The sequence below is a fragment of the Callionymus lyra genome, chromosome 10, assembly GCF_982586985.1.
Source record: "Callionymus lyra chromosome 10, fCalLyr1.hap1.1, whole genome shotgun sequence".
NCBI classification, from domain to species: Eukaryota; Metazoa; Chordata; class Actinopteri; order Syngnathiformes; family Callionymidae; genus Callionymus; species Callionymus lyra.
This window is the reverse complement of record NC_141827.1, coordinates 19,646,703-19,670,705: the sequence shown is the minus strand read 5'-3', so window position 1 is coordinate 19,670,705 and position 24,003 is coordinate 19,646,703. Positions and strand designations below refer to the sequence as shown.

Here is a 24,003-nt window from a genome sequence, read left to right as displayed (position 1 = left end):
ATTATTTGCTGTTGCACATCCTCTCTATCCTCCCTCACACCTCCCCTCTCATTCAAGTCAGAATGAAGGTTGCAAAAAAACTGTAATAATAGGCTACAGATGGAGTTCACATTTAATATAACAAAATGTTACAGTATTTCTGATGCAATACTGTCACAAATGAGAGACATAAATGCAGCCATCATAGTGCTGTATTTGTGAAAGTTATGGGCAAGTAATATAAAAGTAATATATCACATTAAACTTCAAAGAAAGTGATAATGTAATTTAACTGACTACTTTGGAATGAGAATACTAAGTCATAAATAATGCATTAATAGACGATATTTGAAGCCTTGTAGGGTGTAAAGTTTTCAATTTTGTCAGCAATAAAGACATTCACATCTGACTGGAAAAATCAGTGGAATCAGCTGCAGTTGTGAGGTCCAGCAACAGGCGCATTCTTCTAGCCTCGAGCTCAAAATGGGAAAGTAGGAAGAGAAAGCGACCAGACAAAATCACATTCCGCCAACAGCCTTCTCTGTCTCACCTCTCCAAGGACACTGGAGAAAACTTGATATACTTTTCAAAAACATAATGCGACATTTAATAAAAAAGATGCAGCGAAGCTACAGTTGGAAAACACTTTGTGAGATTATAATGCGGAGGCAAACGGTCACGTTCACTTTTTTTATGTTGTCTTTGGACATAGATTTACACAAAAATGTAAGGATAAAAAACTAAAAAATAAAAAGTTTTGGCTTTTATTATAATTTTATACTTTAATTATAATTATTATTATAACATTTACGGTAATGTGTGTTGAAAATGACGTCATTAATATAAACAATAAACCTATTAATGTGAAATGATGAAGGAATAACGATGTGTAAAAGATTGACGACAATGTTTATTAAATAACTAAATGAAGTTAAGTATTCCAGACAAATATCCAGCCTCTTTCACACATTTAAAAAAAAACACTGTCGTTTGACATTTCAAGGGATTATAAATATGACAATCCATTTGCTGAACCTGACAGCAGGAAGGCATCAGAAGATGATGAAGTGAGTGATGCAAATAAAATGTCAGAGCCTGCCAAGAAAAGATGAGTGTGTTCATTGTCGGGGCTAAAATGCGACGCCGGTGTCTGGAAGGGCATCGTCTGCGCACCAGTACGAGACACAGACCATCTCAAAAGTGACCTCTGTAAGTGAGAAACATAATTAGGATGATAAAAAAAATGTATTTTAATGTCATTGTAGGGGCTGAAATAAGATGTGTGTGTCCTCTCCTCTCAGCTGGAGTACTTCATGATCCAGTGTCTGAAGCACAAAGCCAAAGAGAGACCCGAGAAGAGACGAGGGAACAAAGTGAACGACCTGCGCCCCCCTCATCTGGAACAGCCAGGTCAGAGGAGAACCATGGTACCAGAAACTAACATCAGCTCCACTTTCATTCATGGTCCTGAAACAAGAGTTGTTGTCTTTAGCAAAAAGGTGCTGCGTAAGTGTGTCGCCCGCGTGAGCTCGCTCGGCCGTTGAAAGAGCTGAGCGCGATGTTTTTGATTGGATCAATATCCACTGTTCTAACTGGAAATAGGACGTGAGACAAAGAGCGAGTCAGTCGCCTTTTATTCACCACATTGATTTTCTGGACTCTACCGTTTAAGTTCTGGAGTGGCTCAGCACTGAATGGAGGCGCAAGACAATCTGTACCTGAGATCTCCTTTGAACCTGACGTGCACAAATGAACACATTACGCTTATGTAGAACTTTATTGAGATATTTTATTGACTAATATTGAGCACTTACATTTCATTCACCCTTGTGTTGTCTCTGGATCAAGATGAACGACTGTGGCTTCCATAAATACACATGCAGTGGTGGAGGTCGTAAACCTTGATCCAGAGGCAACACAAGGAATACCACAAACACATTTGTTTTTGGGCCTCCGGGTCACCTTGACCCTGAGATAACACAAGAGTTAAAGTGTTTTGATGGTTGTTAAGTTTTGTCAAATTCAGATTTTAGCTTTTTTTCTAGTATTAACACATACAATTATAACAAAACTTTAAATCATAGCAACATATTGTTCCACGTCATACATAATATAACAATACAATAAACAATTTAACCTAATATGTGGATGTATTTTAACTCTTAAAATTATGAAATTCCTATTTGAAATGTTCATTCTGTTGCATTTTTTTTCATTGATCAAAAGTCACACCAATATTCCATTTACTATATATAGTTTAGCATAATATTTATTTATTCATAATTATTGTAATATATAACTTGGTTTATTTATATCAAAAATTGTTACCCTTTTTTCAAACATGATATCTGTTCAAATCGTTTAATTTTTAGTTTGTACTTGCATTAATATTATTTCACTTGTGTTTTTTTAAACGTTTTATGTTAGTATTTTATAATTTTTAATTTTCTTTAACTCTCATATACTCATTTCGTTATTATTCAGTTAAAAATATATCATCTTTTTTGTGTGATCCGATCCTTCTTTTCTCGCACACTTTCTCTTGAGCAGTTTGTCTTGCCAACGTGTCCTCATTAGAGAGATATGAATATTCATAACTGTCTTTAGTTAGCTTCCTCGTTAACATTTTGCAGCACACGTGCATTTACAGGTCAGAAGGAAGCGGAACAATCTTTAATGTACTCGTTTGCATTCCTGCCAAGATCCTAATCTCACAACCGGGCCGTCAGTTGAAGAGAGCTTCCACCAGCGCCGGGCACTTTATTTTCCTGAAATCAAGAGCCGCATCAATCTTCTCGTTTCCCTCTCGGCAACAGAGCCAATATTTTCTAAACAGTTAAGCCATTTAGCTGCAGACGTTAATCAGTCCGGAGCAAAGGTCAAAGCTGTGCTTAATGAGCTGACGGTAGAATTCACGCCAGGGAAGCTGACGAAAAGGTTTTACCTGCTTGCAACGTTCATTTACTTTAGTCTCCAATTAAGAGCTTCAGGAATTAATTTAAAAAGCGTGCAGGAATATATTGACAGAAAAGTGCATGTTCACGTCTTTTTTTAGAGTTAAGTTAAAATATGAAACACTATTAGGTATACACAAATACGTTTATATAATTAATTAAAAGTTGAAGTGTTACTTTAAAATCTGTAACATTTGTAACTTAAATCTGTAACTTATATTGAAATTAAGGCAACATGTATTGTTTCATACATGGTTATTATATTCATGTGGATGTATTTTTTTACTTTTATAAACATAAAATTAATATTTTTCTATTAATTCTGTTGCATTTTTTGCATTGCTTGATAAGCCACGACAATCTATTAAGTTTATATTCTTGCAATGTATTTCATTTATTCATTATCTGGGGGTTCATATCAACCATCTTTATTCTTTGCTTCTTTCCACATTTATACAATAGAATGAGTTAGTATGAGGTTGACTTTACTGTTGTAGACGTGGAGGACGATTATATTTGTCAAGGAGCCACATTACATTATATACAGTCACGGTAGTGAGGGGTAAGAAAGATACAGGGAAGGACAATAGGTGTCACAATGATGGGAATACATAGTAAAAGAAATAGAACAAAAACACTGGTATTGAGGTGGTAATACTACTACATTATTTTCAAATATAGGCTTTAACCCTTGTGTTTTCTCAGTTGACACAGAGACAACATGAGGGATACACATTTATTTCTGGGCCTTTGGGTCACCTTGACCCTGAGATAAGGGTTAAGAACTAACCAATATGGATGGGTAACAATACTAGTAACCATATTAGTTCTAGTTGGGACGTAACAGTAGTTACCAAAAAGTGTTTTGTCTAAATACAAAGACATTCATTGTGTGTTTAGAATAACTCTTCAAAGGGTGTTTATGCTTAGTTTTTATACATATAATATTATAGTATGAAAAAATGTCAGCAAGATAACGTTTGCCATTATCTTTTAAGCACAAACACTGATATGAGATGAATCCCATACTATACACATTCTTACGAACAAAGTAAATATGATGTCATGATGTTTACATTTTCAAGAAATATTCACAGAAAGGACAAATAAGAGGAAAATTAAAAAGGTGCAAATGTAACTAGCGTCATGCTACTTTATGGTGTCATCACGGTCAACACTTCTTGACTGTCAAATGTTACAAGTTTTATTCTTGTAACTTTGACTTGGCTCTTATTTTTACTCCTACAATTCTACAATATATAAGTGTTTATATCTTACATTTTAACCTAACAAAGTATTGAGATGGTTGAATTACAAGTACATTAGTTTAATGATACAAATGTTCCAGAATAAAAAGTTACTTATCGGTCGAACTAAAAAAGATTGGAAGCTACATGAGAAAACTTGACGTGGAATTGTATCCGCACGTTGTTCTAAAGGCATTACTGCAGTTCGACTTACGATCTGTTGCCCAAATCAGAGTCTTGAGTCTCTTCCAACACCACTAACTTGCGGTGTAGCTGCATTAAATATTTAGCGACAGCAGATTCTCAAAGCCAAACTGAGCTCTCACGAACAAGCAGAGTGGAGCGTCGGAGAGTACGGCAGGAGAGGGATTTGGGATTTATCGCACCGGCGGCTCGTGAAGGTTTTTACGAGAAGATTAATTTCATATAAAGCAGTTGAGGTGAACATGACCGAAGTGAAGCAACACAACCTCAGACAGATCTTCATCTCGGTAACCAAGTCCTGTATAAGATAACTAATATTTCAGTGTGGAATCAAAAGCACTTTGTAAATGGACCAACATAACACAACCACTCTGATCTTTTTTTTGTTTTGACTGTGTGCTTTTTTAAAAACAAAAACCTCGCCCGGAGGGGAAGCTTCAAAATTCTTCTTCAAAAAACACAGCGGAGCATTGAAATATTAAGAGAGAGGTTGAAGTAGTTTCAAATGAGTTCTGGATCAAGTGATGGGTTAATGAGGCTTCATGAAACAGCTCATAACGTTTCATGACACAGTGTCAATCATGATTTCATTGAAACCTCTTATCGTTGTTCATCTGAGAACAACTATGGAGCTCTGGAAGTTCACTCATGAACAAAGTCCTATAGTTTTTCATAGACTCCCTTTTTCACCTCCCTCCGCCAGCTCGTCTTCCCCCGATCCGGGTGGAAGAGTCAAGCTTCTCTCAGGACCTGCAGTGGCTGTTGGAGCGCGGCGTGCAGTTTGCCGATGTGGCGTTTTACTCTGCGGACTCCGGGAAAGAGCTGGGCTGGGCTCACGCAGCTGTGCTGTGTGCCGTCAGTCCCTACTTCCGGCAGCTGCTCCTGGGCCCTAAATCAAGGTTGGGGGGAATCCACTTTGAATCCCATCGCCACCTGAGATCCCTTAACGGGGGATTATTTGTCACAGGGAACGTCCACAGTCTCGCTGCGCCTGCAGAGAGCGGGACGGCGGCCAGACGTCTCTGCTCTCGACGTGGGACGGCGGGATCATCGACGACCTGCCGAGGTCCGAGGGTCACATGGCGGGCCGGCTCTCTCGCCTGGTGGTGAAGGACCCTCTGCTGTGCATGTGTCTATGGGAGACGCTGATGTTCATCTACAGAGGTAAGACGCTGGCAGTGGTGCAACACTTGCACTATCTGAGTGTTTTGATGATTAGATGTTTTTGGGCTGAAGCCTCTTGGAGTATTTTGTGGGGGCGATTCTGGGATTCCAGGCTGCTGGTTGGCCACACGAGAGAGGCTTTTCTGTTCAAGGGGGTACTGTAGTTTGTGCCATGATATCTGTAATTCAACATTAGCTTCCTTAAGACAGAAAAGCCACTTTTTTATACCGCCATGTCCACTTAACATGCACTTTTGTTTTAGGGTTGCCCATACAACGATCTTAGAATTTGGTTTCTCTTCATCTGAGTGAAGTGAACTAAGGATTGACACGTGCTTGCTATTTATCCGATCACTTGTTCATTCCCAATTTATTTTGCATTTTCAGTGTTGACCTTTATGGTATTGGCTTTGCAGTAGGAATGTAAAGAGCACATTTCCACCGTTAAGAAAAACTCAATGTCTCTGGGATATCACGTCTTTCACCACATAACTATGGCGCTGTTGCGCCTGGTAAAGACAACTTCTTGATGTTTCACAGTAAAATGCAGTTTAAAGTTAGCACATGCAATCTTATTTTAAATATTGACAACACCAACTTTCTTGTCGAGTGACAACATTTAGTAGTAGTAGTAGTTCGCCAAAACGCTCCTTTGCATGTGCAGAGTTACTATAACATCACACGGACTCTTTTTTTTGGAACCTACAGATGTTTGAATGAACATCAGGACTTTAGCAACCTTCTATCGAAGCTCCTTCCTGGTATAAAGCTCAGAACTTTGAAGTAGCAGATACACTTTTGCAATCCTCTTCAAATGTGAACCATAAGTAAGTAAGTAATTTGTATTTGTATAGCGCTTTTCCAGACCAGGGTCACAAAGCGCTTAAACAATCAAAACAATATTCAATAAAGTATATACTTTAAAGGTCAAACTGATAACACAACAGGAGTTCCAGAAAATCAAGGAAAAGCCTGAACAAATAGAAACGTCTTAAGATGTTTCTTGAAGGAGTCAGTAGATCATCAAACACAAAGAGAGAGGAAGATCGTTCCAAAGCTTAGGAGCAACAGCCTGGAAGGATTTCTCTCCTCTGGTCCTGAACAGTGTGCGAGGAACCATCAGTAGATTCTGATCCAAGACAATCCTGTTGCTGTGGTTTAAATGGAAACCTTCTTGGAAATGGCCCATATGGGTTGAAGATGTTTTGTGAAGAAGACATTTTGACATACTGGAATTTTTGCCCGTACAAGTTTGAGTCATTAAGATAAAACATCTTATGAAAGGCTTTCAAGTTGTTCAGTCAGACATTTGGTGAAACATATCAGATTAGAGGTTGTTCCAAGTACCAAACTTTGTGGTAAATGGGACAGACTGTGCCAAGAGGAGATCAGAATCCTCCAGATTCTGGATGATGACTTGACAATGGCTTCATCAGTGTTCTCTTATAATCTCTCGCTCTCTTTATCCAGCACGATTAGTGGGAATTAGGTCTGTCGTGTACCAGAGAGATCTCTCGGTAAATAACGGCACAGGCACGAATCTATTACGTTCACTAATCACTCGACTCAGATAATGTTAATGTCTCGCCTCGAACAGACAAACTAACAAAAGGTTTTTATAATTAACTTATAGAAGAAACACGCAGTGATGATTTAGAACATGTGTGTCTAACTCATGGTCCGGGGCGGCCAGATCTGTATGTGGCCTGTCGGATGGTTGGCTTCAATAAAATGAGATTCCTGTTGATATGGTAACCTATAAATATATCAGTGTTTATGATTAAGATTATGGATGTCAACAATTATACAGAGACTTTCAACAAGAGTAAAACTAATGTTGAAGGAAAGGAACACTCAGATAATTAACATTTCATTTAAAGATGACTCAATTGAGTTTAAAACCCCTGATTTAAAACAAGGTCCTCAACACATCTTGGACACTTTAGAATGGCAAGATTTTTTTCAACAATCTTTTCTTGATTTTTTTCTCTCATGAAGAATGTGTGAACGACAAAAACGGTGTTGAAAGTGGATTGAATTTGGACAAGTAGAAGAGCATGCAGGAAGTGATGGTGACAAAACATACCTGAAGGGGCAGTATATGGTCTTGGGAAGGGTTTCAGCAAGTCTTTGGTTTAACTAATTAAGACTCTCCTCCGAAACCACGGCTCTGTAGCATTCGTTTCTGGATAACCACACCTTGCAGTGTAATTGCATTGTCGTGAAAACAGAAGTGTCTCCAGTCCTGCTGCCACAGTCAACATGGGCAAGTAAAGTTGTAGTTCTACAGTCATGACTGTTCAAAAAGACCATTGTTACAGAAAATATAGGGGGGTAAAATCTACTATTGTGTTACAGTGTTGCTATTGATCAAGAAGGGGAACAGAGCTGAAAGAAAAACAGACATTTAGGTCTCGTGATGGTCAACAACACTAAGGAAAATATGAAAAAAGTAAAGATGACAAAGAGGGGGACAAATGAAAGAGCCGGTTTTTCTCCACAGATGAGGAGGTTTACATGTGGTATAGAAGAGACAATCTGGCACCTGTTGAAAGGGTGTCAATTGCACTTGAAAATCAACTAGAACAGGAAGTTACACAAAAAAATTAAACCAAATTAAGCGCGAGACAGGGGCAGTTGGGGTCAAACAGTCAGAGTAATGGAGAAACATTGAATCGGAGGCATGGTTGGAACGATTAGAAACAGAGTCAGAAAGCAGAGCGAGAACATTCCCAGATGAAGATATTAAGACTGGAAAGAAAAAGAGCAGAAAAGTGAGCCTCGGAGGGAAGGTTGCGAGGACAGATGTGGAGAAGAGAAGCAGCGATGGACCGAGAATATTGATGAAGAAGACAACCGATGATGATGTTCATGGATTAATGAGGACACAAACCTCCAGACAGGTTAAGGTCTTGTCGCGGCGACCCCTGATGAGCCATGCTGAACACGACTCAAAGGGAAAGACGACAAAAAAACGACTCACTGGGACGAAAACGTTCATCAATAATCTTCAGAGTTGCTGCATCAAGGACGTTCCAAAATTAGATTTTTCACAGCGTCGCTCTGACATCTCTCTTCTCAAAAACACACCTTTATGTGCATTCGTGTTGGTTGTCACACACAGTGGAATCTGCAACTCTCTGGGTTTGACCTTCGCTTTTGACCTTGAAGCTCATCTCTGACCATTACTCTCTACACACAGAACGTATTCAAGAACCCGGAGGGTTCAGATCTTGTCCGTAAGGTTCTGGTCGTGTTGTTAGACTCCCGACGTGCACCGAGGATCCTGCCGCAGCGCACGTGTCGACGCTCTGAACCCTCGTGGCAGGAAGCTACGCTAACATCTGAATCATGGCTGCTAACGTGCGATAGGGGCTGATGGTTGGAGTCCTCGACGACCGGAGGCTGTGTGTGTGCTGCAGGGGAGGAGGAGAAGATTATGGCTTTGGACGGCGAGTGACTGCATGAATAAGAATAAGAGAGCCGAGGGTTGAGGAGTGGAGGGAGCGGAGAGCGTTTACCTCTCTAACGTGTCCTTGAGTGGACGTGTTTTCTGAAGGGAAGTGATGGGAGGAGAGGAACAGAGGATGATGGGAGACGGCGGGAGGTCCTGGGTGTGTGGAATTGTGCTGAGCGGCCATTTCTCCGTGATAATACCTCCAGGATGTGGTGTGAGTGTGAAGAAGGCTTCAGGGCGGCTGATGTCGCGGCAAACATCAGGGCAGATGTGGACCCCTCGCTCTGGGAACCTCTGGATGCTGCTGGAATATTTGAGGATTCATCCTCTGACTCAGCAGAGTTCTTCATGACAGCATGATGCTCTGTGACCTCAGGTTCAGAGGTCGATCCTCACCATTGTGTTGCTACAATTACACTTCTGTGATGTTTCATTCAAGGGTGTTTGCCATTTTGTGTCTGGATGTTTGTGTGTTTTCTCTGTGTGTCTGGGAATGTGTTTGATTTTGTGTGTTTTCTGTGTGTGTGTGTGTACTTTTATGTTTGGGTATAAGTGTTTGATTGTGTGGGTTTTCTGTGTGTGTGTACTTTTATGTGTGGGTATATGTGTGTGTGTGTGTGTGTGTGTGTGTGTGTGTGTGTGTGTGTGTGTGTGTGTGTGTGTGTGTGTGTGTGTGTGTGTGTGTGTGTGTGTGTGTGTGTGTGTGTGTGTGTCTGTATATGCGTGTGGATGTGTGAGGTTTTTTTTTGTTTTTTCTGTGTGTGGATGTCAGTATTTGGTTTTGTGTGTATGTGCGTGAAGATGTATGCTTTTGTGTGTTTTCTGTGTGTGTGGATGTATGTGTTTGGTTTTGTGTCTTTTCTCTGTGTGTATGTGGATTTACTGTATGGTTTTGTGTGTTTTCTGTCTATTAGTGTGTGCGGATGTGTGTGCCTCGGTGTACATGTGGATGTGTGAGTTTGTTTTTTGTGTTTTCTATGTGTGGATATCAGTATTTGGTTTTTGTGTATTTTCTCTGTGTATTTCTATGTGTATGTGTGGATACATGTATTTCATTTTGTGTATTTTTGCTTACTTGTGTGTGTGCTTGCTTGTTTTAATGTGTGTGTTAGTGACAGAGCATGTGTGTCTGTGTGTATATTTATTTTTTCTTCTGTGTGTGTGTGTGTGTGCGTGTAGGTGTGTGTGTGTTTGTGTGCTTGTATCTTTGTTAAATTATTCTGTTTGTGTATAGTTTGGATTTATATGTTATCTTCTCTCTCTACAAGTGTGTGAGGGTGTGGGTGTGTTTTTGGGTCTTTGTTTGTGTTATCATGAGATCAATATGTGTGTGTTTGTGTGTATATATATCTATGTATGTGTAAATACAGCATGTTTTTGGGGGGTTTGCTTTGAGGTAATTGTGCTAGTATGTGTTTGCCCAAGTGTTTGTTTTCATTGTTGTGTTTCCCTCTGTGTGTGTGTCTGTTTGTGCGAGAGCACATTTGTCTGTGTGTGTGTGTTTGTCTGTCTACGTCCATGCATGTGCCTGTTGTGCGTCTCACCTTCACACAGCAGAACCTCTTGATCTCTGACTCCCCAGTATAAAGATGGACGACCTGATTCCATGCAACTGTCATATAGACGATCACCTCCAGCGAGTGAGGATGATGATGATCCATCAGCTTCTTCCTGGAGTGAGGAGGAGTGCGAGCTCTGCAGTGATGTGTGGCTTATGTAAAAAGCTCTGAGAGCGTCAAAGCTGCGGAACAAAAAATCACCGTTGAGTCACAGTTTAAAAACCCGGGTTCATGTCTCAGAGTCAAGAGAGGTCAGAATGTGAACATTGACAATAATAGTTATTTGTTATGTTCCTGGAGCTGCTGGTACCGTGGAGTGAGAACCAGCCGCTCGCTGAAATAAACCAGCTCCTCTCGTGTTCCAGCGCGCTGCTGTTGTGCAACTTCTAAAACCTGCTTTGTCTCACTTTAGGAGCGTGGGAGTGGGAACACCTCCAGGAGGCGCTGGATGAGAAGCTGAAGAACTCTCTGGCTGTGGCTCAACTGATGGATCGCGTACGGTCGCTCATTGGCCGAGAGCGGGTGAGACCCCAGAACCGGCCACACGTGCTAGAGCTAGACCCTCTCCATTTAGGTCAGCGCCTCATCTTTGGCTCAAGAAACAGCAGTTTTCCAGGATACAAATCAATAAACGTCTTCTCAACACGGTTAGAGAAATCGATGGTCTATTACAGGGTGCAGGGTCTGCGTGGGGGGGGGGCAGTAATGACAGCTTCTTATCGCGTCGCCTGTCTCTCCGGATCGGTTTCTACATCCAATAATAACACTTCATGTGACTTTTCTATCCAGAGGAGCGGACATCTTGCATAGTGAGGCTGACAAAAGCTACTTTGGACGGTTAGCATTAGAAAGACTAACTTAAACATGTTAGAGACGTTTGGATTAAAATAAAATGAGGTTTCTATCGATTTGTTCATGAGGTATAGTTGAGAGTTACCTGTGGTACCAAATTAAACGTGTTAATAAATGGTCCACTGTAGAATGCTAGGGGAAATTATTCGCTGCATATTAGCAAGGAGGACGGCAGCTCCTGACAAATATGTTGTTTTGCTAGCAAACCTCTGGGAATCAAGTATTTGTTTGTCAAGTCTGTTTGTTCAAGAACATGTTTGAATCAAATATTCAGGATTGGATAGAAATAGATCAACCTAGAGTGTGTTAGAGTTTATTTATCTTCTGCTGTTCCCTGCAAGTCCAGGAACATTTTGAGGGTTTTCACATTTATTTGTAAGAAAAAAGAAAAAAATACAATAAAAAAAAATCGAATGGAAACACTAAAATCAATTTATGTTAAAACCGAATTTTCTTTTTTATCATATGTGTGTATTTTTTTCAGTCAATCTTATCTGTATCATGACAAGCCTGATTAAGTGACAACGGAGACAAAATTGTTAGAAGAAATAAAAAGGTTTAAATGTTTTCTAGTCAATACAACACAAATAAATACAAATCTTCTAAAAAACATTTTTATTGTCAATAATTTTGTTAAAATTAAAATAAAATAAATGATTTTACATAGCATATTAATGTGATGACTTTAAACATCCATACTACATCCATATATATATATATATATATAAATTCATTTTATATTTCAAAATATATACAACTTTAAAAATACAATAGCTGGTTATGACTTTATTTGTTCACGCATTGTAATGTTATACATAATAATAATAATCATGGAACTTTTGCATTATTATAATGTGGACTGAATAACTAAATGAAAAGCGGGAAGCGAGAGCTTCACCAGCCCTGACTTGTCTTCTGACACCAGTCACGCTCCATCAACCTGACCGGACAGAAGTAGGTCCACCTGAGGTGGTCTCGGCATCAGAGCTTCGGCAGACGCTGAGACGTTTATAAAACCGTTTCTGAGACGATAACAACAGACGCCGACAGATTTAGATGATTACCAGCCACTATTTGGAAAAGGCTGTTTGTTTCTTCGCCATCGTCTTGTTCTTGGCAGTGCGCTTGAGTTTGGGAAAGAGGTGGAGAGTCATTTGTATTCCGCAGGGGACGTGGAGTAAATACGGGGAATAGCAATTCTCCAGAGAGCAAAGTACCTGACATCCTGCAGAGGTGTTAATACAGCTTCTTCTTTTTTTTTCCCACTCAGGGTCCCAGAGACACGCCGAGCGTGAGGGCGGCTCAGCTCGGCCCCCAGACTCTTGTCAACCTCTTTAATTCTCCTCTTTACTCAGATGTCATCTTCATGGTTCAAGGTAGGTTCTGTCAGAGAGAGCGCCTACAAATACATGCGCCGTCACGCTGCCTAGCAAGGTCACATTTTATTGGACTTGACTGAGTGTCAGTGTCAGCCCGGGACGACCACTAGCGCACAAAATAAGATTAAATACTTCCTTCCTTTTCCATCACGCCGTCTTCTAATGATTCTCCACCAGTCAACGCGGAGCTGCCTCCTGCCAGCGGTGACGTCTTGCTAAAAATATATATACGTGTCATGACCTCTGTTTCTGTCAGACTCACATAAAGCTGATGTTTGGTTCTGTAGAAACAACAATAACATGCTAATAACACAGACTTTTGAATGATGAAATTAAAATACTTTAACACTTACAATTCTGTAGTATAACTTATATTTGGATACTGTGACCCTGGTCTGGAAAAGCGCTATATAAACACAAATTACTTACTTACTTACTTATTTTTACCTTCCAAATCATATTCAGGTATAAATCATGTTAAACCGATTATGGTCCCAACTTTAATTTTGTAATTTCAATTCAAATGTTTTTGTTTTTTGTCTTTTAAAACAAAATGTAAATATTTTATTCTGCAAAATTTAGCTTGATTAAAACATTTTTTTTAGTTTGTAAATAATGATCTGACAAAATCATATTATTTTTTTATTTTTTTATTGGTGTTATTGCAAATTATTGCAATTATTGCAAAAAATATACTTTGTGTAGACATTTTATTTTAATTGTTTTAAATGTTAAATGTTTTTATTTTAGTTTTTATTTGTTCATGCTTTTCCTTGATTTTCTGAAACTCCTGTTGTGTTATCAGTTGAATCTTGCCCTTTAAAGTATATACTTTATTGAATATTGTTTTGATTGTTTAAGCGCTTTGTGACCCTGGTCTGGAAAAGCGCTATACAAATAAAAATTACTTACTTACTTACTTACTTATATATAATAAAACTATAAGTTGCCTTTTAAATTGGATTCATTTTTAAAGTTAACTGTTTTTTCTATCTCTCATCCCATTGGTTTATATATATTTATACTTTATTTATTCATTTAATTGCCACCTTATCATAGTGAGGTTAGTGCAACATTAACTACATCAAACACTTTTTGTTGATCCACACTGTGTTAAAGCGACAATATGTAAAACTGAAAAAAAAGAAAAAAAATTCTGGCTCCCTCTGGTGTCAGAACGGTGTAGCTGCAATCTCGTGAAGCCTTCATCGTGCAGTTTCAAAACACAAGATTTGTTTATAAAACAAGAGAAAGGCTATTGTTGAGTTCGTTTTTTTTCCTGCTAACCTTTATACTACGTCCAACTTGTCGCAAAAGTTGTACTGCATAGACTATGACTGTTCAAGATTACACCAGGAAATATTAAAAAAGACAAAAAGCTATGGAGCTCTGACTACTTTAAATGAATCACATATAATCCATATAAACCATGTCTTCTGTTTTGGTCACATTGTTTGTAGAGAAAATATTGTTTCAGGGCCATATGTGATACAAACTCATGTTGTCTAGTTTGTTAATATTATCAATTTTGAAAGCCAAAATTTTGCAGTAAATATTTAAAATATTGGCATCAAAATCTTTGGACAATAAAAACATAAAACGATTTCTAAATGTAGACTCTAGCTCCGTTAAAGAGCTTGTTTTGGTACATTTGAACCGCACTAACAAACACTTATTCCCGGCTCGTACAGGGAGTGTGTTGCCAGCGCACAGAGCAGTGCTCGTGGCTCGCTGCGACGTCATGGCCGCCATGTTCAGCGGGAAGTACGCCGAGGCCCGGAGTCGAGTGGTTCCCATCCACGGCGTGTCCTCGGACACCTTCCTGTCCTTCCTGGAGTATCTCTACACCGACTCCTGCTGCCCCGGTGAGCGACCCAGACATTGTTGTTGAGTTCGCTTCTCAGGTCTGACTCGACACTTCTTCACCTTGAACTGGATGATCCTCCACATCCTTATTCTATGCTGACTCAGCAGAGTTTTTTCTTTAGATTATCTGAGTGACAGTGATGTATCTTTCATTACAGTAGAAGCACTTGGCCGGACTAAATAAAAAATGTGTCAGTGTTACGTGGCGGCCTCGCTCAGACAAAAAGCCCAGATGTTTCCTCCCATTAACCATCTGGACGATCGTGACACGCCGCTCTCAGGAGGGACTGGCATTGGCACAGAGCGTAAATTAAAAGGAGATTAAGCGCTTGACAAAATGAACCTCCAGCTTCATGTGCTCTCTCTGGTGCTCCATCACACTCCACTGTTTCAGTCACAAGTGGAGTTGGAGAGTTGTTGCCTCCGACAAACATGACGAAGGAACTTATGACTAAACTCTGAACAAACATGGGAGAGACACGATAAGAACTTACTAGTCATGAAACGTTTTCATCTATTTGTCTAAAGGAAAATTGAAAATAAATTAAAAAATAAAAATACTTTTGTGTGCAAACATTACTTAAGAAAAGGATGAAATAAAAATTAAAATGTACAGTATACATGGTAGGTTACTAATTACAAAATCTTAATTATAAAGTTTTATTAAATATTAGGATGAAAAAACATTCAAATATTTAAAATAAAACATTTACAGTTATATACAAAAAACATCCGGAAAATGTATTATAATTTTAGAATATGACAAATAAATAAATGTATAAATGGTTGGTTATTTAGGACAAAATGTAAATTATATAATTTATTTAAATATTAGGAAGAAAAACACAAAACATTTAATATTTAATATTTATCTTTAAATGAGGGGAGTCAGGAAACATCAGTAAAATGTATTATATGTTTAGAAAATGACAAATAAATCAATAAATATTTTTAATAAATGTATACATCGTAAGTTATTAGTTACAAAATCTAAATTATATAATTTTCTTATATTTGGAAGAAAAACAGTCATTCAAATATTTTAATGCATTTTTTAAAAATCTTACACAAAAAGCTTTATGAAAATTATATTATATTATGATAATGTATTAAATTATTATTGTGTTGACAACATGTCAAAAGTATTTTTTAATTATTTCGGTTTATACTTATACTTAACTACTTATGACTTTAATATAGAAAATGAAAAGGTCAAATAAATCTGCTGAACACCATTAAAAATGCATGTGACCACAGAGTAACTGAGGGTTTTTTTATTTTAATTTTTTTTTAATTTTTATGTAATATCGACGAGAATGTGTCTGTTCTCCAAGTATCTGCCTCCATGTTGTTTGAAAGTCTGTGAAAACGTGAGAATCTCTGCAGTGGAATCAAGCTTTAAGAAGTGAAGTCTGTCCCAATACTTCCCCTCAATCTTAGCCCTTAAACTGATGATCAACAGCTATTTTGAAGGGACAAACCTACAGGTTACTGTTGCTCATCATTGATCAAGGATGTTTTTAACAGAGAGAGATTCACCTAAACTGTGCCGTAGGAACTAGATTCACTTTCATATCCAGTCCAGGTAGAAAAGGGGCAGGAAGTTGGAGAAGCCCCGGAGGCTGCAGATGTAGGAGTCGGTCCAACATCTTTTTTAACTAAAAATCTCACGTTCCTGCTGCTGTGACATCACATCTGGAACATGTCAGAGAGCGAGCGTCTGCGTGGGTGATGAAGGTTGGAGAAGGTCGGACCTGACATAAGGCCTAATTTCTGTTGACATTTCAGAGTTGCGTAACGCCGTGACAGAGTTTGTTTGTTTCCTTGGCCGAGAGATGGACTCTGACAGTCGGGAAAGAGCAACAAAAAGCCTTTTAATGACGTGGTTGAGTTTCCACTGCAGTGATTCTCACACTTCTAGATGAACACCTGGTACGATGACAAATATGTCTTCTTGTTCTCGAACATGTTTTAAATTATGAAATCTAATTACGCTCTCATTAAATTAGCATTGAAGAGCCAATATCCCCAAAATAATGAGAATATTTATATAACTCTTATATCAAATGAGACATTTGGCATTGGTTATAAAGTAAAGATTAGTTGATAACATTTTCATGCACATAAAAAAACTACTTTAATACAGTTAACTAAATTATTTTATTACGTAAGTTAATATTCAACTCGTAAACATATTCCAAAATGTTTGTAAAAATGTAACATACTTTCAATAACTAATATATTAATTAATTGTTATTATAACTTATTATTTTATATTTATTAATATATTATTATTTTGAAACGTTGCTACTTCTATTATAACAGTATTTATTTTTTGTTTTCATGATAACATAATTTATCATTAACATAAGGAAATAAACTAATTTTTAAAAATTCAGCATTTAATCAAAATATAATGAAATTAATATCAGATTTATTTTATTCATTATTTTCATATATTTTAATAATAATCTTTCCCCATGATAATTATTTACAACTTGGGGTTTCACACATAAACTTTATTTTATTATATTATGTAGTTTAATATTTTGTTGCATTAAAAACAAATTTTTCCTTTAAAAATCCTTTTTTTCTATACATTTTTATTTTAAACATATTTTCTACTATACTGTACAAGTCCTAATCTGTGCCCACGTCATCTGAGCCGCACAGTAGTCTTTCATATGATAAACTAGAAAAGCTATGATCTGAGTGTCTCCCAGATGAACAAGCAAGCGAACAGTACTTCTGCTGACTCGGCTGTTTCACGCTCATCATGTTCCCTTCACAGCCAGTGTCCTGCAGGCCATGGCCGTGCTGGTCTGCGCCGAGATGTACCAGGTGAAGCGTCTGCAGCACCTGTGCGAGGTGTGCGTGTGCGCCTACCTGCAGAGCATGCCCAGTCGAGAGCTGGCGTCCACCGGCATCAGCGTGGTGCGACTGCTGCGGCGGGCGAAGGTCGGAAGAAAAAAAGCTGGCGAGTTGAAAAAATCACCAGCTTTAGTGACCGGATCTGTTTGTCTTCTCTCCTCTAGTGCCACAACGCTGAGCAGCTCTACGTCTGGCTCCTCCACTTCATCGCCAACAACTACCTGATCTTCAGTCACAAGCCCGACTTCCTGGAACTGTCGGGTCAGTTTTGTTCGTGAGAAGCAGCTCAGCAGAGTTTAAGCAAGCGAGTGTGTAGACTTTAGTCGTGACCAGCACGTCACGGGAAGAAAAAAACTCAGATATTTGATTATAAAACACTATTTTAAGTGAAAATATTTTATCGTTAGTATAGTTTTACATCCTGGGGTAATATATCAAACAAAATATCCCATTTCGTAACTGAAGCATGAATCATGAGCTGCTGACGGCCCCCAGGCCAGAATTCCTCGGAATCATCCATGTTGTCTGATGATTACGGTGATTCATGATCTACAGCTGAAAAGCCGTGGTAGTAAGACGATGTCTAAGTACGCCTGTAGTTCATATGACTCTTCCAAGGTTTATCCCAGTCGTGAGCAATTAAACTTCCTCAGGGGGCGTTTTTTTAAACAGAGGCTGTTGTTAGGGGTCGTCAAGCAAAGATAAAGAATAAAAGGAGTATGAAATAACTTAAGAAAATCAAGTGGAATGGGATTACATTTTTTATTTTATTTTTATTTTATATAACTTTTAAATTAACTGTGAAATATATTTTATTTATATTTATTTACTGAGATATATACTCTGAAAAATGATAAAACAGTCCCATAGAAAACAACACTATAGTTATATTTAATGCATAATATAGATAAATGCTAAATAAAGTATTAATCAAATAAAATAATAGGTAGTTTCCATATGACCTTTGACTTCATAAGGGCCACATAAATACAATACAGTTTAAATGATTGTATTTCTACTCTAATGAATCCCTCGTCATCGTCTTCTTAAATGAGTTTTGACAATTTCCTACAATTGTTTTTTAAAGAAACTCAATATACCTTATGATTCCCCTGAATAATGTTAAATATATATATATATATATAACCACATTATTGTCAATTCACACCCCTATTATACATAGTGAACACAATTCACTGAGAGGGAGACAGACAAAGACAAAGCGTTGGAAAACAAGTTTGAAGTGAGTTGTAGATTAAGTAAATGAGTCGAAAAATGATTTTAAAGCAGTTATAAAAAAAAAGGCTTGTTGATCTGTCACTCAAAACATTGAAGAAAACTTTCAGGCCATCTTACGTCCGACCACAACCAGCTACAAATTCCTAGACATAGACTGGTCAGCAGGTTTGGAAGTATATCAGTTCCATTATAATAATAAATGGTTGGATTTTAAAATTTAAATAAAACTTTAATCTAATCTTTTTACATTTAATCATCAAGTTATTTATTTGAATAATTGAATCCAATAGTTTCTATATTGAAATTAGTTTTTATTTATTTAATATTTAGTTATTTTTAAATTAGAAACGTTGAATTCAAATATGTTTTTAATTGAATATTAAAAATAAATTTTATATAAAGTTAGCGACACTTAATGACATCTTACATTTTTATTAATTTATTTGTAGTCTTTTAAAAACAATCAATTTCTTCCATTGTTCGCTCTCCAAAAAAAGTGCGAATGGACAGATCTAACAAACTTTTCAACCAATCATGTGACACATGGGTGATCACATGACGATAAGCACACAATAGGGTATCTCAGTACACTTTTGTATTTAACTTTCAACACTTAAATTAAACCGTTCAATATTCTGATCTCACGGATATATACTCCCCTAAACTGGCAGATGAACCTGGTTATAGCCGATTATAAAGTTGAAGATCTAGTAACGCACTGATGGAACCAAAAAAAACAACTCACTTGATATGTATATAATAGTTATTGAAAGTGTTAAAGTGAGGGAAGGAGGCGAGAGATTGGTTGACGAGCAGCAAAAGCAGATTTTATTACCAGTTAGACAGGACATTAGCACAAGCAGAAGTGAGAGCCTCCGTCTGATGGTTAGTGGAAGCAGAAGAAGTGTCGACTCTGACGGCGTGGACCTGGCCTGTGTGTTGCAGACGAGGAGCGGGAGCAGGTGGAGCGTCTCCGCTGGCCGTCCAGAGGCTACCTTCAGGAGCTCAGCGAGTACCAGCAGCGGCGACGCAAGCTGCGCAAGTCACGCTGCGCCGTCATGTAACACCGGAAACTCCTGCGGAACCCATCAAAGATTTAAAACAAAAATAATAACAATAAGACCAGAGACTCACAGAAGCTGGACCCTCACAGGCAATAAACATTTCTAGAACTGATGTGAATAGCTTCATAGAGCGACTGTGACACCAGAAGACAAGAAGAGTTGTATCATCAACACGTCTGCTGACGGGAGAGCAGGACCGACTTGACATTTTCGTCAAGGAACACAATCCAAATGGGAATTAGAACATAAAACATAAGAGTGCCAAAGGTATGCCCCTGGGAACTCCTAATAGTAGAACCTCTCACTAGGGTGTCATGTTTGAAAATTACAATCTGAAATCCTCGCACGATGAGATTCTTCCTCTCCAGCTCAAGACACTTGAAGCCTCAACTTCATAACGTAAACGTCGCTCCTGCTCCCCCACAGCTCAGTAGCATTCTTCCGTTGCTGCCTCCAGGCCAAGACGCCGTTTGTTTTAGTTTTTTCCTCTTGAGTTTTGGATCATAATGAGATTATGATTTACTGGTGCTGCAATTATTTTTGTAAAAAATTTCTCTCATGGCGAGTCGACCGGCTGGTCATTCACGGTCCGGTGTTTCACCGCAGAAGTTGGGACTGTGACTGCTTCTGAAAGAGCAGCAGAAACGCTGGATGGTTACGGACGATGAAGGACTTGAAATAAAAAAACATGTTTTGAAAGTGATCCATGGACTCGTCTGGTGTCTGCACTAGAGGACCGAAAATCTGTGATCGTTCGAAGTTTCTTGCGAGGGGAACCAGAACGTATCCTTATCAGCATCAAGTTAAAAATCCCAACCAAAAGTGGACATTTATTTGATGGTGCCATGATTTATACGTTTTTTCTTGTTTTTAACTCTGAACTGTGGGTTATCGTTGTACGTTTGTTGACACTTACCTCTAGTGGTGGCTTTGAATTACTACACCTAATGTTTACAAACACGATTAAAGTAAGTAAAAACACCTGCAAGAACTTTAAATATAAATATAATTGGCTCAAATAATTAAAAAATATAGATTTTTCCAAGTAAAATTATAAATGTCTCGTTAAAACTGATCTGCAGGAAAAGTAGCATTAAATGTAATAAAAGGTGAACAAGGCATGCGAGAGACATCAAGACAAGATAGCAGCTTTAACTGACTAGTGTGTCCACAGAGGTGACCTTTATGTTTTAAATCAACTTTTTTTTAGTTGTGGTGGGTCACATAAAACCACTTGCTTGATCCTGGTTTTGCCCCCAGGTCTGGAGTTCGACAAAACACAGATAGCATTCGTGACAATGGAATACTACTAAAACTAACATTAAAGTTAAACAAAAGGCAGAAAAGCGTTGACACCTTTGCTCTGTTCAAACAACCTTTATTTAAACCAGGTATGTCAGTTGGCAAGATAATAATGGCTGCAAAGAGATACGAAAGCTTATAAGCAAATATTAGCAAGAGTTGTGTTTTAGGGTCAAGACAAAGGGTTAGACTATATTAGTAATAGTCACATGAAAAACTGTAATTTTGATAACTAGCTTTGCTTAATAGAAAACTCTGAAGCGAGAATTCTGACCCGTTCTAGTAGAAGAACTCACATTTCCCCGATCCTTAAAACTCTTCACTGGCTGCCAGTTTCTTTCAGGATCAACTTTAAAATTCTGGTTCTTACTTTCAGAGCTATTCATGGTCAGACTTCTCCTTACATCAGTGATCTGATCCAGCCTTACACCTCAGCTCGGGCTCTGAGGTCTGTGGATCAGAATCTGCTGATTGTTACTGAACAAGTTGCTCCTAAGCTTTGTAACGATCTTCCACTCCCTCTGCGTTTGATGGAACTACGAGGCTTGTTTTCTCTATCGTCAATCTGTTCTCAACAGACGGCCCAGAGTGGATATGTAATCACCTCAGGCAGTTTTGTTTTTTCATTTATAATTCATGCCTCGACAGGAGCGTAATTGAGAGCTCTATTTATAGTCCTGACTCTGTCCTTACCTGGACGTTACTGAAGACATCCGATGGCCATCAACCTCCCCTCAAGTTCACCGCTCGTGTGCAGAGCTGCGACATCGCTGCCTCCTCCGATGCACTCCTCACCGATGAACACACGAGGAACCTTCAGGAATAATAATGAAACACAATCACGTCTTCTTCCATCCGTTTAATTGATTTTGGAAGAATGGAACAGAGAGATGGAACTAAAGACAACAGTTTTACTGGGGTGTTAAAATCGATTCTATTTTTTTTTTTACAATTAACATGCAAATATTTACACCGTTTGTTCATTTTTCTGTTGAAAATAAACTTCTTGCCACTAGATGGCAGCATTCACTAGGTTCTCCACAGCTAAATGAACAAAAGAGTCCCATGATATCCATGTGATGACTCAGGACAAGAGGATGTAGTCGACTAAATCTAATGTTTGGACAAATTTTGGTTTCAAAACAATTGAGAGCCGTTAAGACTTCGTCAATTGTCACGTGGTCTGTAAATTCTACAACACCAGTGCCAAGTACTTGTACAATACTACAAGTATATCCTTGTTCCTACAGTACAGTATTGCAGTATATCATATGGTTGCCCCTGTATCTTGATACGCATCGTATTACCAGATTCTTGCCCGACACACCCCTGCTCAAAAGACTGTTTTCTAAAGATCGGTAATTATTTTACAGAAGATGGTGGCATCTCTCTCCTTTTCTTTTTTACAACAGATGTAATAAACCACACATCTACTATAAGGTTTATGGGACAGTAATAATAAAATGGAAAAGTTTTTTTTCAATCATTAACTTTTGACTGGAGTGACATCTTTTAAGTGTGCAGAATATTCCAATATTGTAATACTATCGTTTTGGGATGTTTATCACCCCTAGTTTTTAAGGAATACATGCTAGCTTAGCTACAAGATAACAACACTAGCTGTAGTCATTCTGCTTTAAATACCTCAACCAACCCCATAAAAATGTTATATTCTTTAAAATCTAAATTCTTTAAATATCCAATTAAAAAATAAACCTTTTATATCATAATGTCAAAAATGATTATGACATTACTATAATAGAGTAAATGTTTTTTAATCAATTAATTATTTTTTTTAGATTAAAACACGTTTCCAAGTCAGATTTGTCTTAGAAGTTGTTTGTTTATTTTAAGGGAAAAGGGTTTCGTAGCCTTAAATATAAGTTAGAGGTTGTTTTAGAATCATTTTCAAATAGTTTTTAAACAAAGCCGGAGCGAACAAAGAAGTGTCGTTGAGACCAACCGTCCGAGCTCCGGTCAGCTCCAGGAAGTAGTCCTGCAGGCTGCTCATGTCCTCCCGCCGGCTGATGTCCACGATCTGCAGGTGACCCGGCTTCACCTTGTACTTGGACAGAACCTCCTTGGCCTGGATGCAGAAGGAACACGTGGGCTTGGAAAAGACCACCACTCTGTCCCCCTTGAGCGTCGCCTTCACGAACTCCTGCGCCATCTTGAGAGAAGAAGGAATGAATGGAGGAGAAGAGAGGAGAGGTGGAGTCATGACTCAGCAACTCTCACGCCAACGTCTTGTTTGTTTTTATCAGCTGACGTCTTTTTTCTTGTGTCAAGCGGAACAAACAGTGAGTCTTGATGCCTTAACATCATCAACCCTTGAAACAAAATTATAAAAAAAACTTTAGTCAGCTCTTGAAAGACTCTTTGAAAGATCTTTTAAGTTTCTTACAGAAAAAAAATGGAAGCATTTGTTGTCGATTGTTGCTACACGGACTGTTTATGTTGATGCACAAGTATGGATCAATGATGCGCAAAAATAGAGCTTAAATTTAAATAGTTAATGTTAAGAAAAAAACAATTGTTTCGTTTTTAAAGTTAATAGGTAAACGTAAGAATCGGGGAGTTTATCAGGAGTCAAAAGAACGTCAGTTGCTGGCTACTAGCGGCTAGCATTATTAGCATGAATAAAAACGTCACGGAAACCAAAGTTTTTATCAAAGTAAACAAAATTCTCACTTAAAATATTGCTGGATTGCTATGCATAAATGAAAACTCTCCAAAACAAACTTGGAATGTGTTGAATGCCAAAACACTTTTAAAAACAATTTGCTCATGCAATGTAACTTTTGTTTTATAGTTTATTTTTTGTAATTCCTTTTAAATAAACAACTTTCTAAAAACATTTAACTAC

General features: G+C 38.1%; 2 protein-coding genes across 2 annotated transcripts in view; one reads left to right on the top strand and one right to left on the bottom strand.

Moving 5' to 3' along the window:
• The window catches only part of rhobtb3 (Rho related BTB domain containing 3), a 29,937-nt gene extending 10,078 nt beyond the window's left edge, over window positions 1-19,859 (top strand). Inside the window, exons 5-13 of the mRNA XM_087801064.1 lie at window positions 1,281-1,389; window positions 5,088-5,283; window positions 5,352-5,548; window positions 10,977-11,086; window positions 12,687-12,792; window positions 14,487-14,660; window positions 17,453-17,619; window positions 17,697-17,793; window positions 19,717-19,859. Coding sequence (XP_087657190.1) covers window positions 1,281-1,389; window positions 5,088-5,283; window positions 5,352-5,548; window positions 10,977-11,086; window positions 12,687-12,792; window positions 14,487-14,660; window positions 17,453-17,619; window positions 17,697-17,793; window positions 19,717-19,835 — 1,275 coding nt within the window. The 3' untranslated portion in view covers window positions 19,836-19,859. The remainder of the gene's footprint in view (window positions 1-1,280; window positions 1,390-5,087; window positions 5,284-5,351; window positions 5,549-10,976; window positions 11,087-12,686; window positions 12,793-14,486; window positions 14,661-17,452; window positions 17,620-17,696; window positions 17,794-19,716) is intronic.
• Window positions 19,577-23,354, bottom strand: glrx (glutaredoxin (thioltransferase)). Its single transcript, XM_087801065.1, has 3 exons — window positions 23,101-23,354; window positions 21,831-21,951; window positions 19,577-19,847 (listed from the first exon to the last, which is right to left on the bottom strand). Exons 1-2 carry the CDS (start codon window positions 23,305-23,307, stop codon window positions 21,838-21,840), a joined length of 321 nt encoding a protein of 106 aa, XP_087657191.1. The 5' UTR covers window positions 23,308-23,354; the 3' UTR covers window positions 19,577-19,847; window positions 21,831-21,837.
• Window positions 23,355-24,003: the final 649 nt, after the last annotated feature.

Coding starts and splice junctions, on each gene's coding strand:
- glrx (XM_087801065.1), bottom strand. CDS start 23,307: ATGGCGCAGGAGTTCGTGAAGGCGACGCTCAAGGGGGACAGAGTGGTG. Junction 21,952..23,100: donor AGCTGACCGGAGCTCGGACG/GTTGGTCTCAAC, acceptor TTATTCCTGAAG/GTTCCTCGTGTGTTCATCGG.